Below are 15,190 nucleotides of genomic sequence, written 5' to 3'. Positions count from 1 at the left end.
TCGATGATTCAGAAATTCCCGTGGCCTTCTTCCTAACACTTTCGGTTCTTGAGACCGTGTGAATCCCAAATTGGGAACTACTGCAGTGCAATACAACCACTGCACCGTGGGAAAAATCGACCCAAAAAAACGGATCTTTTAACGCCGCTGGATTCGATACGTGAAGTTGACCATTTCTGACGTTAAAAAAATACGAGAAATCGATTGATGCTAAATTTATTCACCGCACGGCACGGGAAGTGGTCCATTTTGCCCTTTTTTCTTACAAGAAGAGAATCAAAATGTACTTTTTAACGGTTGATTCAAATTTTCGGTAGTTGGTCAATTGGTCAGTCGCGGCGCTTGCATCGTTTTTGCTCCTGTTTGACGTTTGCTCGCTACCGCCATCTAGTGGTGGCTTGTCCAAGCATGGCATGATTAGTATTGGGCGATTTCGATTTCGTGACGATGATTTTTTATATAATTTGTTCTAAGTGTTATGTCTGTTTCTCTATAGTAGCGAGTTCTCTCGAAACCTCGACAAGATAGCAACATTCTGTCTTCGGCAAAGTTGTTCATAACAACAACCACTTTCTGGTGATGGATTTTATAGTTCCGAATTTCCCCACCACGTGGCGCTAGTGTACATAGTTAGTTCCGATACGACTTTCATTTCAGGAACACTTGGAGAGTATTTCCCAAGATTTCTTCTTCTTCTTCTTCTCTATGGTTCTACGTCCGCACTGGGACTTGGCCTGTCTCGCTTCAACTTAGTGTTCTTTGAGCACTTCCACAGTTATTAATTGAAGGGCTTTCTTTGCCTGGCATTGCATAAATTTGTATATTGTGAGGCAAGTACAATGATACATTATGCCCAGAGAGTCGAGAAAATTTTCTCGACCGGAACGGCAATCAAACCCGCCGTCTCCGGATAGCTGCGATCAATAGCCTTAACCACAAGGCTAACTGGAGACCCAAGTAGACCAAAGAGACCGAAGGATGTTACCGAGGATTATTTCTGGGATTTCTCAAGGGATCGCTTCAGGAATTTTTCATAGATTTAATTCAAAATTCTTAAGGAATTCCTTCAGAGAGGCCTTTTGAAATTCATCCCAAATAAATTATCTTACGATTTGTGCAAAGATTCATTCAGAATTTAATGAAGTATTCTCTTTGGATTTCTTAAATTGATTTTATTCGTTCATTCTTAACTGATTTTCCCAAGTATTTTTCAAAAAAAAAAAAATGTTCAAGAAATCTTTAGGGAATTCTTTCATACAATGATTTCTTCATGTATTTCAATAATTACTACTGTATCATTTTATCGAAGATTGTCTAACAAATTCCTCCAAGAAATTATTTAAGAATTTCTCCAGAGTATGCTTTGAGTGTATTTGCTAGAAGAACTGCTTCGTTATTTATTTCTTTTTGGAAATTGTTTTTGAAACATTCTTGAACATTAATGTTTTGGAAATTCTTAAGATTATTCTATTGAGATTTTCTTCGGTTTTCAAAAAATTGCAACTCAAATTTACAAACGACTGAAGAATTTTCAAAGTACCTGTCCAATCAATTTCGAAAGCAACTATTGAAAGAATTACTAAAGTAATTGCCAGATGTATTAGCAAAGGAGCTGCCAGTAAAACTTTCAAAGAAATTGCTGAAATCCATCAAAAATTGCCTGATAAATTTCCAAAGCAATTCCTCAAAGAATTTCGAAAAGTAATGGCGTAGATATTAAAAAAAAATAACCTAAATAAATTCCGAATATTATCGCCGAGAAATTTCCAAAAGAGTTTCCGAACCAAATTCCAAAGGAATTGCCGAAATAATTTTTAAATTTCCAGGAAACCCCAAAAATAATCTAGTAGGAATTTTTGGATCAAATCCAATAAAAATGTGCTAAAAAACTTCACCAAAGGTAATTCGAAAGATTTTCTCAGGTAACTCACAAGAAATTCACCGAATGAATTTCCAAAGTGAATCCCAAATAAATTTCACATTCAATTCCCGTAGGAATTGGCAAAGAAGTTTCCAGAAGTGTTTTTGAAGTTATTCATAAAGTTATTACCAGAGGATTTTTCAAACGAATTGTCTAAAAAAATAAAAGGCAAAATTTGCAGAAGGAATTTCTATAGAATCATCTGAAGACCAATACTTAAGCATTACCGAGAATTGAATAGTTAAGTTTCCAAAGGAACTGCTTAACAATTTCTCAAAAAATTGTCGCTGAATTTTTCAATGGAACTTTCTTACGGAGTTGTTAAAAAATCTTGATAGTTTTTACCAAAGGAGTTGCGAACTCATTTTTTGGCACAATAGCTGAGACAGTTTTTGAAAGATTTGCCAAAGAAGTTTTCTAAAAATAATGCAGAATGAATTACGAAAAATTGCTTAAGGAATTCCCAAAGGTTCAAGGTAATTGCCGAAGGGATCTCCAAATAAATTTTTATAGGTACCGTAAACTGGGGTCTAGTTGATCAGTGGGGTGAACCTGATCACTTAATTACCCGCGGATATCGACTTTCAAGGAAGCAACCATTTTATTTAAACCATTCGCAATCCAATGACGTTACATTAAAATGGAATGGTAACTTCCTTGAAAGTCGATATCCGTGGGTAATTGAGTGGTCAGGTTCACCCCACTGATAAACTACAACCCAGATTACGGTACCTATTTCTTCACGAATCACTGCACGGATTTCCAAAATAATTACTGAAAAAATACCTAAAGAAATACTTTAGAAATCTTAATGAACAAATATAAACATTTTCAAGAATTCTCACAAAAATTCCTCCAAGATTTTCTAATGGAATCCCTTTTATGAATCCTTTAGGTATGCTTACGAGGTGTCATCAGGAATTTTTCTATTGATACCTTTAAAGGGTCTCCAGTTATCCTAGTGGTTAAGGCTATGGATCGCCAATACGGAGACGGCGGGTTCAATTCCCGACCGGAACGGGAAAATTTTCTCGACTCCCTGGGCATAGTGTATCATTGTGCTTGTCTCACAATTACAAATTCATGCAATGGCAGGCAAAGAAAGCCCTTGAATTAATAACTGTGGAAGTGCTCAAAGAACACTAAGTTGAAGCGAGGCAGGCCAAGTCCCAGTGAGGACGTAGAGCCAAAAAGAAGAAGAAGAACCTTTAAAGATTTCGTCAGTGAAAACACCAGTTTCGTCCGGGGTCATCCAAAAAATACGTCACGCTTAGAGGGTAGAGGAGGGAATTTGTAAAAGTGTGACAAACAATGCATTAGGAATAGGAAAACCCCGCATGAAAAGGCAAGGGGGGGGGGGGGTGTCGAAAATTCCCAATTTTAGCGTGACGTTCTTAATGAAGCCTCCCTCACGGAACTTCTGAGAAATGTTTCTAACGATTTCATCAAGTATTTGTTTCAAGTGATGAACGCCAAAAACTCTCTCTTGGATATCTTTTACAATTTATTTAGGAATTACTTCAAGGACTTCTTTACAAATCCCCCCAAGATATCCTTCGAAAATTTCAACAGTTATTGCTTCAGAAACTCCGCCAAATGTTTCTGAAGGAATTGCTACAGTAATATGTATTTCCCAGGAGTTTCTTAAAGATTTCCACTAACGATTCCTTTGGGGCTACCCCAAATCATCCCTTCTGCAATTTTCCTGAGGAAAGCGTTAGGAATTCCTTGAAGATTTTTTTAGAAAGTTCTTGAATAATTCTTTTGCAATACCTCAAACGGTTTTTCTTGAAGTCCTTTCAAGGATTTCTTACGAATTTGTTCAAGCATTTCTATAGTTATGCCTGCAGGGATTTCTTCAGAAATCTCTCAATAATTGCTGCACGAAATCGTTCAAAGATTCCTTAGGCGATTTTTTAAAGTCCTCTTTCACAATTCGTTCAAAAATCCTTCAAGAGATTTCAGTTAAAATTTAATCTTTTTGTCCAAGGATTTTTTAGGCAAAAAAGAAAAAAAACAACGTTACAAAGATTCGTTCAGGGATATTTCAGGGGGTCCTACAGAAATTCCTCTAAGGAAATATATGGGAATTATTTTGAAGATTGTGTTTTTACTTGCACCAAAGAATTTGAGAGGTTTTTTTGGGTTTTCCGCCATTGATTTCTTTGAGAAAGAATCTAGGCATTTCATAATTGGTTCTTCCAAAAACCCCTTTGCTTTCAAAATTTCTTCAGGAATCCTTTACGTAAGTCCTCAATGATTCTTTCAGAATATATCTTAGAACTAATCTAGACGATTCTACAAGGATTCCTTTAGAAATTCCTCCGAAGGATCCATTCAGGTATATGGAACTCCTGCAAGATTCTTTCTTGGAGAAATCTCTAAAGAAATTCGTGGAAAAGTTCCGTGAGGTTCATCTGAAAGATTCCTTAAAGGACTTCATGAAGAAATTCCTTTAAAAACCTTGAAGGAATTCCTGAACGATTTATCGATAAATTCTTGAAGAAATGCTTGGAGGAGTTCCTGAAGGAATCATTGTTAGTATTCCTGAATCAATGCTTAAGAATTTCTGAAGCAATCGCTGAAAAAAGTTCTGAAATAAATCTTAGAGGATTTTTTTGAAAGTCTTTGAAATAAATGCTAAGGTAAGTATTTACCTTGCCCGGAGGAATTCCCGCAGAAACCCTTCAAGGAATACTTGGAAAGCTTTCATCAACAGCTATGTTTGGTCCTGTGATTAGGATATCAGGGACGTTCTCGTAATGTTCATGAATTTTACTTCCACATCGGTAGTGAATTTCGTAAAATTTAATTTTGATTTCTAACACGCTTTTTTTGCAGTACGGGCCCCAACCTACTTTATAAAGTGTGTACATTTACAAATGTTAATAATAGGACTACAAATTAGCCATATGTGTGCCCCATTCCAAAAACTTTTGATAATCACCAAGGGGCCCCTACATACCTATCAGCAGATCTGCATGTATTGAATTAAATATTTGATGCGCTTTTGCAGATAGTTGCAGTATTTGTGATCAATGTGCTCCCCAATTACGGTATATTGCCAATTCTAGTACATAGTAGGTTTAAGATTAACTGCATTAAACAAATACAGAAAAACACAGATTGTGCACTGCCGAATACAGCGCGTTAGACTTACTTGGCTGCTTGGTGCTCGAATGTTTGGCCGTTACTCGAACGTGCGTCGAGTTGGAAATCTTGGCGTACTTATTTTTAGCTCGGCATTCGTACTCTCCAGCATCACTGGGAATCACCGAATGAATGATGAGCTCGGATCGTTTTCTGCCGGTGGAAGAAGAAGAAGGGAGTAGAGTGGAAATACATAGATAAGATTGAGTCGTGGTCCGCGATGGGGAAGCTGGGCTTGGATGGAGGCGCAGGGTTCTGGAAAAGCGATGAGAGTTGTGAAAGTGAAATCCCTTGCTGAATGGGGTGTCTTTAGAGCGCTAAGTCGGGTAACGATCCGGTTGCTAAGTCGTTTCGGGAGTGAGGAGATACGGTATCTCAAGTGCGATGGGTGCAGTGGGTGAGAGAGAATTTAATGATCATTCATCGAGGCTTATCGGGTGATGGAGGCACTTACTTGAGATGGACTTGAGCGTATTTCGTCACGTTCCGATTGATGGAACGCTTGTCCTTGAACCACGTGACTTTGGGTGGCGGCTCCCCTTGCACTTTACAGACCAGACGCACCCGTTTCCCCTCCTGCCGCGTCACATTCGACGTCATGGAATAGATTTTTGGTGGTTTACCTGTAAGAGAGAAAAACAAAAGTAAAGTAAAAAATTAATATCTATTTTTATTATTTTCATGGTCTTTTATTGAAGAATTTGTTTATCTAATGTTCAAACTTTCTTGAGGATTTGATTGTTGATGTTTATGTTCGGAGGTATGTAATGGCTTTCAGTCTTGGGAGGAATAACTCAAAAACGGATTCTTAAGTTTTCATCCGACGTTTCGGTCACATTTATTGTGCCTTTCTCAAAGAATCTGTGAACAATATTTTTGAGTTATTCCTCCCAAGACTGAAAGCCATAACCTCCAAACATTAAGTTTTAGCTTAATGGTTAGCGACTCGTATATAGATAATTTGTTGTAAAATCATCGATCGTTTTCCCAACTCTAAAGTAGGTATGATGTAAAACAGAATAAACAAAGTTTTAAATAAATTTATAAGTCAGCAGGCCTTCCAATAATTCTCATATTCTGTGGGACAAATAGAACCGCTTGGGCGCCACATGCGTTTCTCATTTTTTTAAATGAGTTCTCTCAAAGCCATTGCTGTCAATTTACTCATTATGTTATGTGTGATGTGTCTGATTCTGAGATGTGTCACCCAGTGTTCACCAAAATTCAAGTTTAAAGTCTATGACAGTTACGATATTGTAGATAATTCCAGAAAATCCAACGCAAACTTTAATCCGATTGACTTCCCCAACACTTGCACTTTCTTTCGCTGCGCTTGCATGCAGTTATTTCAAAAATGTGCAACCGAAGCCGTCTACGGTGGCGACAGCAGCGCAGCGCTAGTTAACATACAATCCATAAACATAAATACCGTTGGCGGAATGGATCGAAAGGATCGTTCTAACTTAAATGCAACCAAACAGAGAGGCTGCCGCTTCCAGCCATCGCATCGTCCAAACTCAATCAATCAATCGGGTGCTGGGCCAAACTGCCACGTCGCGTCATAGGCAGCTCCTGATGCTCGAGAACATTGCGCGGTGATGCATCAAATAATCAATATTCGACCACCATAATTTGCAAACAATGTTTTGTTTATTTGCCCACATGGGTTTTCGCACGATGGATGATCGCCGCCGTTTGGAATAATAACGACGACGACGACGGCGCGATTCGAGATTGATTTGGTGGTGCTACCGAATCGATTGACTGGCGGATCGTATCAAAAGGAACCGCTCTACATCAGGGACTGGATGGATGGATGCGAGACGAGATTTGGAGCTCTCTTTTGTATAAAATTCAAATTCGCTACCGAATTCCATATGTGGCAGTTTAGGGAAACAATTCATTGTGCAACTTTGTACCAGTAAACAAAGCCCTGAAATAAACTGTTGTGAACGTTCTGATTGTTCTGGATGGATTAGATGCGGTAAAAATCATCTAGAAAGGAATTCAGTTGAAGCGGGAGGAAGTCTAGGGGTACTTCCTTGAGTAAAGGTGGTTGGATCTACAGACATAACTTATCATTTGAAGAACCATGAAAAAAATCATGCTCGCATAGTCTCATGCAACTATTCGATACCCTGAAACCCATAAAAACTCCCTGAAATATACTGAAACGCCTTGAACATGTACACTCCCGTTCAAAAGTTTGGGGTCACCCCCTCAAAAACATGTCATTTTTTAGGCCCATATCTCCGCCAATTTGCGTCCGATTTCAAAACCTTAGGTTTTATTCAAAAGATAATAAGTCAAAGAAACTTTGAACATGATTTAAAAGAAACTTTTTCAAAAAAAAAAATGTATGTAAACTTAACCCAAAGTTGCCAAATTTTCTAAAAAATGAATATAAACTTACGGCAGTGTCGCTGGAAGTTGGGTCGACCAAATTTTAAGATGAGAGCGGTAATATGACCCATTTTCTATTAGCTTTCAACTGCTTTTTACAGAACTTAGCTAAAAATCTAGAAAAAAAGTTATTAAGTAAATTAATCCTTGATGTCATCGGCCAAAAGTTTGGGGTCACTTTCGTAAAACATGGAAAAGTGATTTGGTGATATCTTCGTCATCTATAGCTCTATTTTAATTATTTTTGGCTCATTTCAAAGATAATTAACTAAGTTTACGTTTGATGTCTTCAATTTAACGTATTCAAAGATTTTTGTATATAAAAATGTTACGTAAAGTTAGCACATTTTACCACGCTTCAAAAAATGAGGCAACTTTACGTTAAGTTTTAGTATGTAAATTTCAACCAATATGTGTGGTTCAATGTCTATGCAGTAAGTAGCATTCATTTTGTTTCAAATAAGCCAAGAAGAATTAAAATTGAATGAAAGATGACAAAGATATCAACAAATCACTTTTCCATGTTTTACGATAGTGACCCCAAACTTTTGGCCGATACAGCATTTTGAGGGGTGACCCCAAACTTTTGGTCGATGACATCAAGGATTAATTTACTTAATAACTTTTTTTCTAGATTTTTCAGCTAAGATCTGTAAAAAGCAGTTGAAAGCTAATAGAAAATGGGTCATATTACCGCTCTCATCTTAAAATTTGGTCAACCCAACTTCCAGCGACACTGCCGTAAGTTTATATTCATTTTTTAGAAAATTTGACAACTTTAGGTTATGTTTACATACAAAATTTTTTGAAAAAGTTTCTTTGAAATCATGTTCAAAGTTTCTTTGACTTATTATCTTTTGAATGAAACCTAGGGTTTTGAAATCGGACGCAAATTGGCGGAGATATGGGCCTAAAAAAATGACATGTTTTTGAGGGGGTGACCCCAAACTTTTGAACGGGAGTGTACATACAGTGTATCAAACAATTGTCCGTACTGCAACTTTTTGGTCAAAATAATTTTTCATTTAAATGTTTATAACTTTTTTACACGTCAATCAAAAACGCTGAAATTTTGACCAAATATAACCCATATATTAAAGCTCCATTGGCTAAATTTTGAGCGAGATCAAATAAGTTTTCTGAATATTATAGAACTTTTAGTAAAACTTATAAGATTTTTGAACACATTTTTAAAACATTATATCTTCATATGTACTTGATGAAACTTTTTCAATTATTTTTGTGTTACAGCTTATACCTAAGGCTTTCATATGCAGCTTCGTTTAAAGTTTTATATTCACAAAAAAAAATATGAAAAATTTGTATATGTTCAGAGTGTCTTTTGGAAATTCATCATATTTTGATCAATAAAAGTGCCGAGAGTTTTTAACGTTTTTAAACTCTCTTAATGTAATATATTTATACAGGACCTACATACTAAACTACATATGAAGAGTAGGTCCTATGGATTTTTCGTTCAGTTAATGCACTTTTATTGGTAGAAAACGTTTGGCAGATTATATGTGCAAAATATGCTAAAACTTTAAACATCGTCAACTACATAAGCACATTGTTCATATTTTTTGTAGTGAATATAAAACCCCAAACATAGCTGCATATGAAAGCCTTAGGTATTAGATGAAACACAAAAAAAAGTTGAAAAAAATTCATCAAGTACAAATTGAGATATAATTTTTTAAAAATGCATTCAAAAATCTTATAAGTTTTACTCAAAGTTCTATAACTTTCAGATAACTTATTCGATCTCGCTCAAAATTTTACCAATGGAGCGATAATATATGATTCATGATTAGTCAAAATTTCAGCGTTTCTGATTGACGCATAAAAAAGTTATTAACATTTGAATGAGAAATTATTTTGACAAAAAAAAATTGCTGTACGGACAATTGTTTGATACACTGTACATTTATTTGTTCAACCTTACATTGATAATAAGACATAATTAGCTATTGTACGCCAGGTTCCACCTGGTCCGCTTATCGTGCTCTCTGCGTTCCACGCCATCTCGTGCCAAGCCAACTGAATCATTAGCGTACACCAACTTTGCAGGGTAGTTGTCCATCATTATTGAAATATGTCCTACCCCTACTGGATGCTAGGTTAGCCGTAGAATGCAGCGAAGATCATCCTTAGCACGTGCTGCTCGAAAACTCCGAGTGCTTGCAAGTCCTTCTCGAACATGGTCCGTATGTCTGTCGTAGAGAACAATTCATCTTACTAGTGTTTTGTACATGGTGCATTTGGTGCGGGGGTGAGTCTTCTTAGACCGCAGCTTCTTCTGGAGTCCGTAGTAGGCACCACTTCCACTGATAATGCGACCTCAAATTTCACGATTTGTTGTCAGCCGTCAGTACACACCAAACGTTTTCAGCAATATTTTGCTGAATTCGGCCAAGCTGAAGGGTCCAGAATTTTTTTTGCTGAACCTTCAGAAAAGTTTACAGAATTTCATCAAAACGTTACTGGTGATAAGCAGTGTTTACTGAACAAATCAGAAAATTTTGCTGAAATTCAGCATTTTTTTTTCTGGAACCTTCAGTTCGGCAAAATTTAGCAAAATTTTGCTAAAACCCTCAATCGATTTTTGGTGTGTAAGAATTTGAGGTACACGAATTCCGCCACCACCTCGAAAGTATCCGTGACGGAAAGTTTTAGCTCAGAGTTTTAGGCACAGTTTGTCCGTCACCAGGTAGTGGTCGGAGTGGATGTTGGCGGTACGATAGGTCCTCACAGCGATAAATAATGCCGAAGGAGTGTCTATTTGCGATTCCAACTACTGTGGTTAATTACTTGAATATAGCCCAGTGGCTCCCAATATGACGTCACGGACCACGGGATTTTCTGAAGCACCGGAAGAACCAGAAAGTAGTGCAAATATCTATCAGATTGTTCATATCATTTTTTTTAATCACGCCTCACGGAGCACTGATTACAATATAGTTGTCTTGCAAAACTCAGTGGTTCCCAATCTATGTTCAAGGTTCTCAAGAATTTCGTGCGTACCAAAAGTGTTTGGAAGAAGTAAACATGTTTTTTCGATTGATCATCTCAAGAAGAAGTATCTGCCCTATAGATGTGTTGTAAATATCAGTGATATTCAATTTATGGTCACGGACCACACGAATTTCTCAAGAATCGAAGGTGTGATATCGAGATGATATTATTTTCGGGACTTTCAGGAGGTCTCAGGTGGCTTCAGGGATTATAAGAAGTCCCAAGAGACCTCAGCGGCGTTTCAAGGGATCTCAGTGTCATTTCAGGGGTTCTCAGGGAGTTCCAAGCGAAGTTCCAGGGGTCTTAGGAGTGTTTCAGGGGGTCGCAGGGTGATTTAAGGAAGTTTCAGGGGATTTCATAGGCGTTTCAGCGGTAGCTATATGCCTTCCTTGACTAACATGCTTCTGAAGCAAGTGGGAGCAAGAGCTATGATAATTATGCCTGAAGAGCGAAAAACGATGGTCCAGCTGTAAGTGCCTCTCTAAATCTCTCTATTCGCTGGTGTATACGGCAATGAATATACGTGGTTTTGATCCTGTAATTACAGTGGTAATGAATAAACTCAAATTAAATTGATTATTATATTCACGTCCAACATTCCCTTACCAACAAAATGATTGTTTCTACAAGTTTTGAGCAAAAAATAAATCCACTGAATCATTTACGCACCCTCGTCCTCACCGCAGTAAGTGAGAACGAATGTTCTCCAGTCATTTTTCTTCACAAGCCAACCGATCGACGAGGAAAAGTGGTCACAGTTGGTTCAGGTTTACTTTGCTCCCTTTGCGTGTTCACTCGTAGTGGTGGTTGGAGCTGATGACTGGACATATTTTTCATATCCACTTAGATTCAAGCACTGCTTAAGGGGGGGGGGGGGGCGAGGGGCTTCTGAATGGCCAAAATTAGGTTTAAGTGGTTTATGAACAGACCCATAGTTGGTTACTATACGCCAAATAGCCCGTTACCTCTGCTTGTGAATCACTAAACTTTGTAACACTCCTTTATTGTAAAAAGTGATATTTGAAGACTCTTAGGACTTCCGGCTTTGGAGAAATTAGCATGGCCCGTAACCCCAGATTGAAAACCTCTGATTTAATAATCTAAAAAAATCACTTTTCCATCGCACTTAAGATTATTGACCCCAGATTGGAACCCTCTGCGGTTTACAACACGCAGAATCTTAAAAACATTCACGCCTTCTCCTCAGACTTTCAATTCTTGCAAAAAACAACATGGCCCGTGTCCCCCGCTTGAAAACCTCTGAGTTATGCAACGTCACTTTATTGTAATAATTGCTTCTTAAAACGCAGAATCTGAAACCATTGTTACTTTCTCATGTCACTCTTGATTCTTGAGATATCAGCATAGCCCGTGACCCCAGATTGGGAACCTCTGAGCTTCACAACACCACTTCATTACAATGAATGCTCCTTGAGATATTTTTCCCTCCCCTGTTGGGGAAATTAAGCCACTGCGTCCAATAAGCTGAACTTTTGTGGCATGTCCCGTTTTAATATTCGCATTTAGCTAGCTAATTACAATGTGTCAAGTAATCAGCTTCTGCCGCGACGCGTCGTCTCCCAGTCAGGTGCAATGGAATTTATGATTCTGCAGACCAGATCTCACTGGGTTGCAAGCAAGCACTATTTAGAAATCTTTGTCGGCGCGTGTATAAAGCACCACAACTGCAAAGCACATGTTCCGAGGTTTCACGATTCATGCATATTACATAAACGACTCTGAAGATGACCAATATTTTTCAAGTGATACGTGCTCGGGCAGTGTCCAGTTACTAGGCCAGTATACTCCTTGAGATATAGAATCCAAAAAGCATTCACACCTTCTCCTCGGACTGTCGATTTTTGCGAAATCAGCTGGCCCATGACCCCAGCTTGGAAACCACTGAACTTTTCAATGTCACCATACCGTGGTAAATACTTTTCGAGACGCAGAAACTGAAAACCTTTTTTTGCTTTCCAATCTTACTTTCATTACTTGAGAAAATAGCATGGCCCATGGCCTATGCTTGGGAAGTACCTACTGATCCGTGCAACACCACTTTATTGTGATACATGTAATGTGTTCCTTGAGACGCAGAATCCGAAAAAAAATCTCACCCTCTACTAAAACTTTCGGATCTTGACAAGTTCACGTGGGCCGTCACTTAAGATTGGGAACATCTAAAGTTTGCAACACTGTTGGTGGTGATGCTCCTTGTGACGAATAATTTGAGAAAAACTTCAAATTTCCATTGTACATACACTCCCGATCAAAAGTTTGGGGTCACCCCCTCAAAAACATGTCATTTTTAGGCCCATATCTCCGCCAATTTGCGTCCGATTTCAAAACCCTAGGTTTCATTTAAAAGATAATAAGTCAAAGAAACTTTGAACACGATTTAAAAGAAACTTTTTCAAAAAAATGTATCTAAACTTAACCGAAAGTTGCCAAATTTTGTAAAAAAATGAATATAAACTTACGGCAGTGTCGCTGGAAATTGGGTCGACCAAATTTTAAAATGAGAGCGGTAATATAACCCCTTTTCTATTAGCTTTCAACTGCTTTTTACAGAACTTAGCTAAAAAATCTAGAAAAAAAGTTATTAAGTAAATTAACTCTTCATGTCATCGACCAAAAGTTTGGGGTCACCCCTCAATAATGATGTATCAGTCAAAAGTTTGGGGTCACTTTCGTAAAACATGGAAAAGTGATTTGATGATATCTTAGTCATCTATAGTTCAATTTTAATTCTTTTTGGCTCATTTCAAAGATAATTAACTAAATTTACGTTTGATGTCTTTGACTTAACGTATTTAACGATTTTTATATATATATATATAAATGTTATGTAAAGTTATCACATTTCACCACACTTCAAAAAATGAGGCAACTTTTCGTTAAGTTTTAATATGTAAATTTCAACCAATATGTTTGGTTCAATGTCTATGCAGTAAGTATCATTCATTTTGTTTCAAATAAGCCAAGAAGAATTAAAATTGAATGAAAGATGACAAAGATATCAACAAATCACTGTTCCATGTTTTACGATAGTGACCCCAAACTTTTGGCCGATACATCATTTTGAGGGGTGACCCCAAACTTTTGGTCGATGACATGAAGAGTTAATTTACTAAATAACTTTTTTTCTAGATTTTTTAGCTGAGTTCTGTAAAAAGCAGTTGAAAGCTAATAGAAAATGGGCTATATTACCGCTCTCATCTTAAAATTGGATCGACCCAATTTCCGGCGACATTGCCTTAAGTTTATATTCATTTCTAGTAAATTTGGCAACTTTGGTTAAGTTTACATACAAAATTTTTTGAAAAAGTTCCTTTTAACTCTCTAATACCCAAATTTTTGATTTTGATCTATATATCATTTTTCGTCATCTAAAAGCGATTTAAACATGTTTCGGAAGATGATTCTTTTTAATTCTCGATTTCGTGAATTTCAGTTTTTGATTTTTCTAATTTTTATTTTTGAACATCCCACACTTTTATATTTTTGCTGGAAGCCTATTTGGGCTACGGATTTTTTGAGATGAAAACATTTTGAGATTTTATGATTATTGTTGAAATATTTTTATTTTAATTTTTTTTCAATTTTATTTTCCGTGTAATTTTAAGGAAAATAAATTTAGAGTGTATTCAATTCACTTAAACTATTAAACTAGGATAGAACGATTTGAGAAAAATTTAAAATATGTTAATTGTAGCGATTCAGTACAAAATAAACAATGTCTTCTGAAAGGTGACTAAAACATCAATTTTTCAATGATTTTTAACCCTCTAATACCCAACCCCGCCTTTAGACGGGGTATAGTTTGAGCATTTTTTTAATTTTTGTTTCGTTGAAAATCAAAATTTTTATATTTTTGGCAGAAATTTAGGACTGTTTTGTATATTTAAAAATGGTTTTTGGTGTATTTTGAAGCGTATTTACATTTTTAAAAAATCATTGAAAAATTGATGTTTTGATCACCTTTCAGAAGTCATTGTTTATTTTATATTGAATCGCAACAATTAACATGTTTAAATTTTTTCCCAAATCATCCTATCCTAGTTTAATAGTTTAAGGGAATCGAATACACTCTAAAATTATTTTCCTTAAAATTACACAGGAAATAAAATTTCCTATGAAAAAATTTTAAAACAAAAATAACAATAATCATAAAATCTCAAAATGGTTTCATCTCAAAAAATCCGTACCCCAAATAGGCTTCCAGGAGAAATATAAAAGTGTGGAGATGTTTAAAAATAAAAATTAGAAAAATCAAAAACTGAAATTCACGAAATCGAGAATTAAAAAGAATCATCTTTCAAAACATGTTTAAATCGATTTTAGATGACGAAAAATAATGTTTAGATCAAAATCAAAAATTTGGGTATTAGAGGGTTAAAAAATGTAAATGTGCTTTGAAAAACACCAAAAACTATTTTGAGATATAAACAGTCCTAAATATCAGCCGAAAATATAAAAAAATTGATTTTCTACGAAACAAAAATTACAAAAATGCTTAAACTATACCCCGTCTAAAGGCGGGGTTGGGTATTAGTGCAAAGACCTAAATATTCCCACGCCTTCCGATATTCAAAGTCAATTCAACTGAAACAAAAATGCATTTTCACCCCACATTCCCAACAGCTGCCCGGGGGATTTTAGATTCAATTTTCATCGTAGGGTCTACCTACCTCACGCGCG

At 36.5% G+C, this 15,190-nt stretch overlaps 1 protein-coding gene across 4 annotated transcripts in view; it reads right to left on the bottom strand.

Moving 5' to 3' along the window:
• LOC109400749 (protein vein) overlaps positions 1 to 15,190 on the bottom strand; it is a 261,304-nt gene that overhangs the window by 58,311 nt on the left and 187,803 nt on the right. For all 4 annotated transcript variants that reach the window (XR_009997937.1, XR_009997936.1, XM_062853151.1 and 1 more), the window contains exons 3-4: positions 5,526 to 5,694; positions 5,082 to 5,224 (exon numbers count right to left, since the gene is read on the bottom strand). Coding sequence is in view for 2 of the 4 variants with exons in the window: in XM_062853151.1 (XP_062709135.1) it covers positions 5,082 to 5,224; positions 5,526 to 5,694 (312 nt within the window). In the remaining 2 variants the exon portion in view is untranslated. The remainder of the gene's footprint in view (positions 1 to 5,081; positions 5,225 to 5,525; positions 5,695 to 15,190) is intronic.

Source organism: Aedes albopictus, chromosome 2 (assembly GCF_035046485.1).
Source record: "Aedes albopictus strain Foshan chromosome 2, AalbF5, whole genome shotgun sequence".
NCBI classification, from domain to species: Eukaryota; Metazoa; Arthropoda; class Insecta; order Diptera; family Culicidae; genus Aedes; species Aedes albopictus.
The sequence above is the reverse complement of the archived record's forward strand: the minus strand, read 5'-3'. Positions and strand labels throughout refer to the sequence as shown.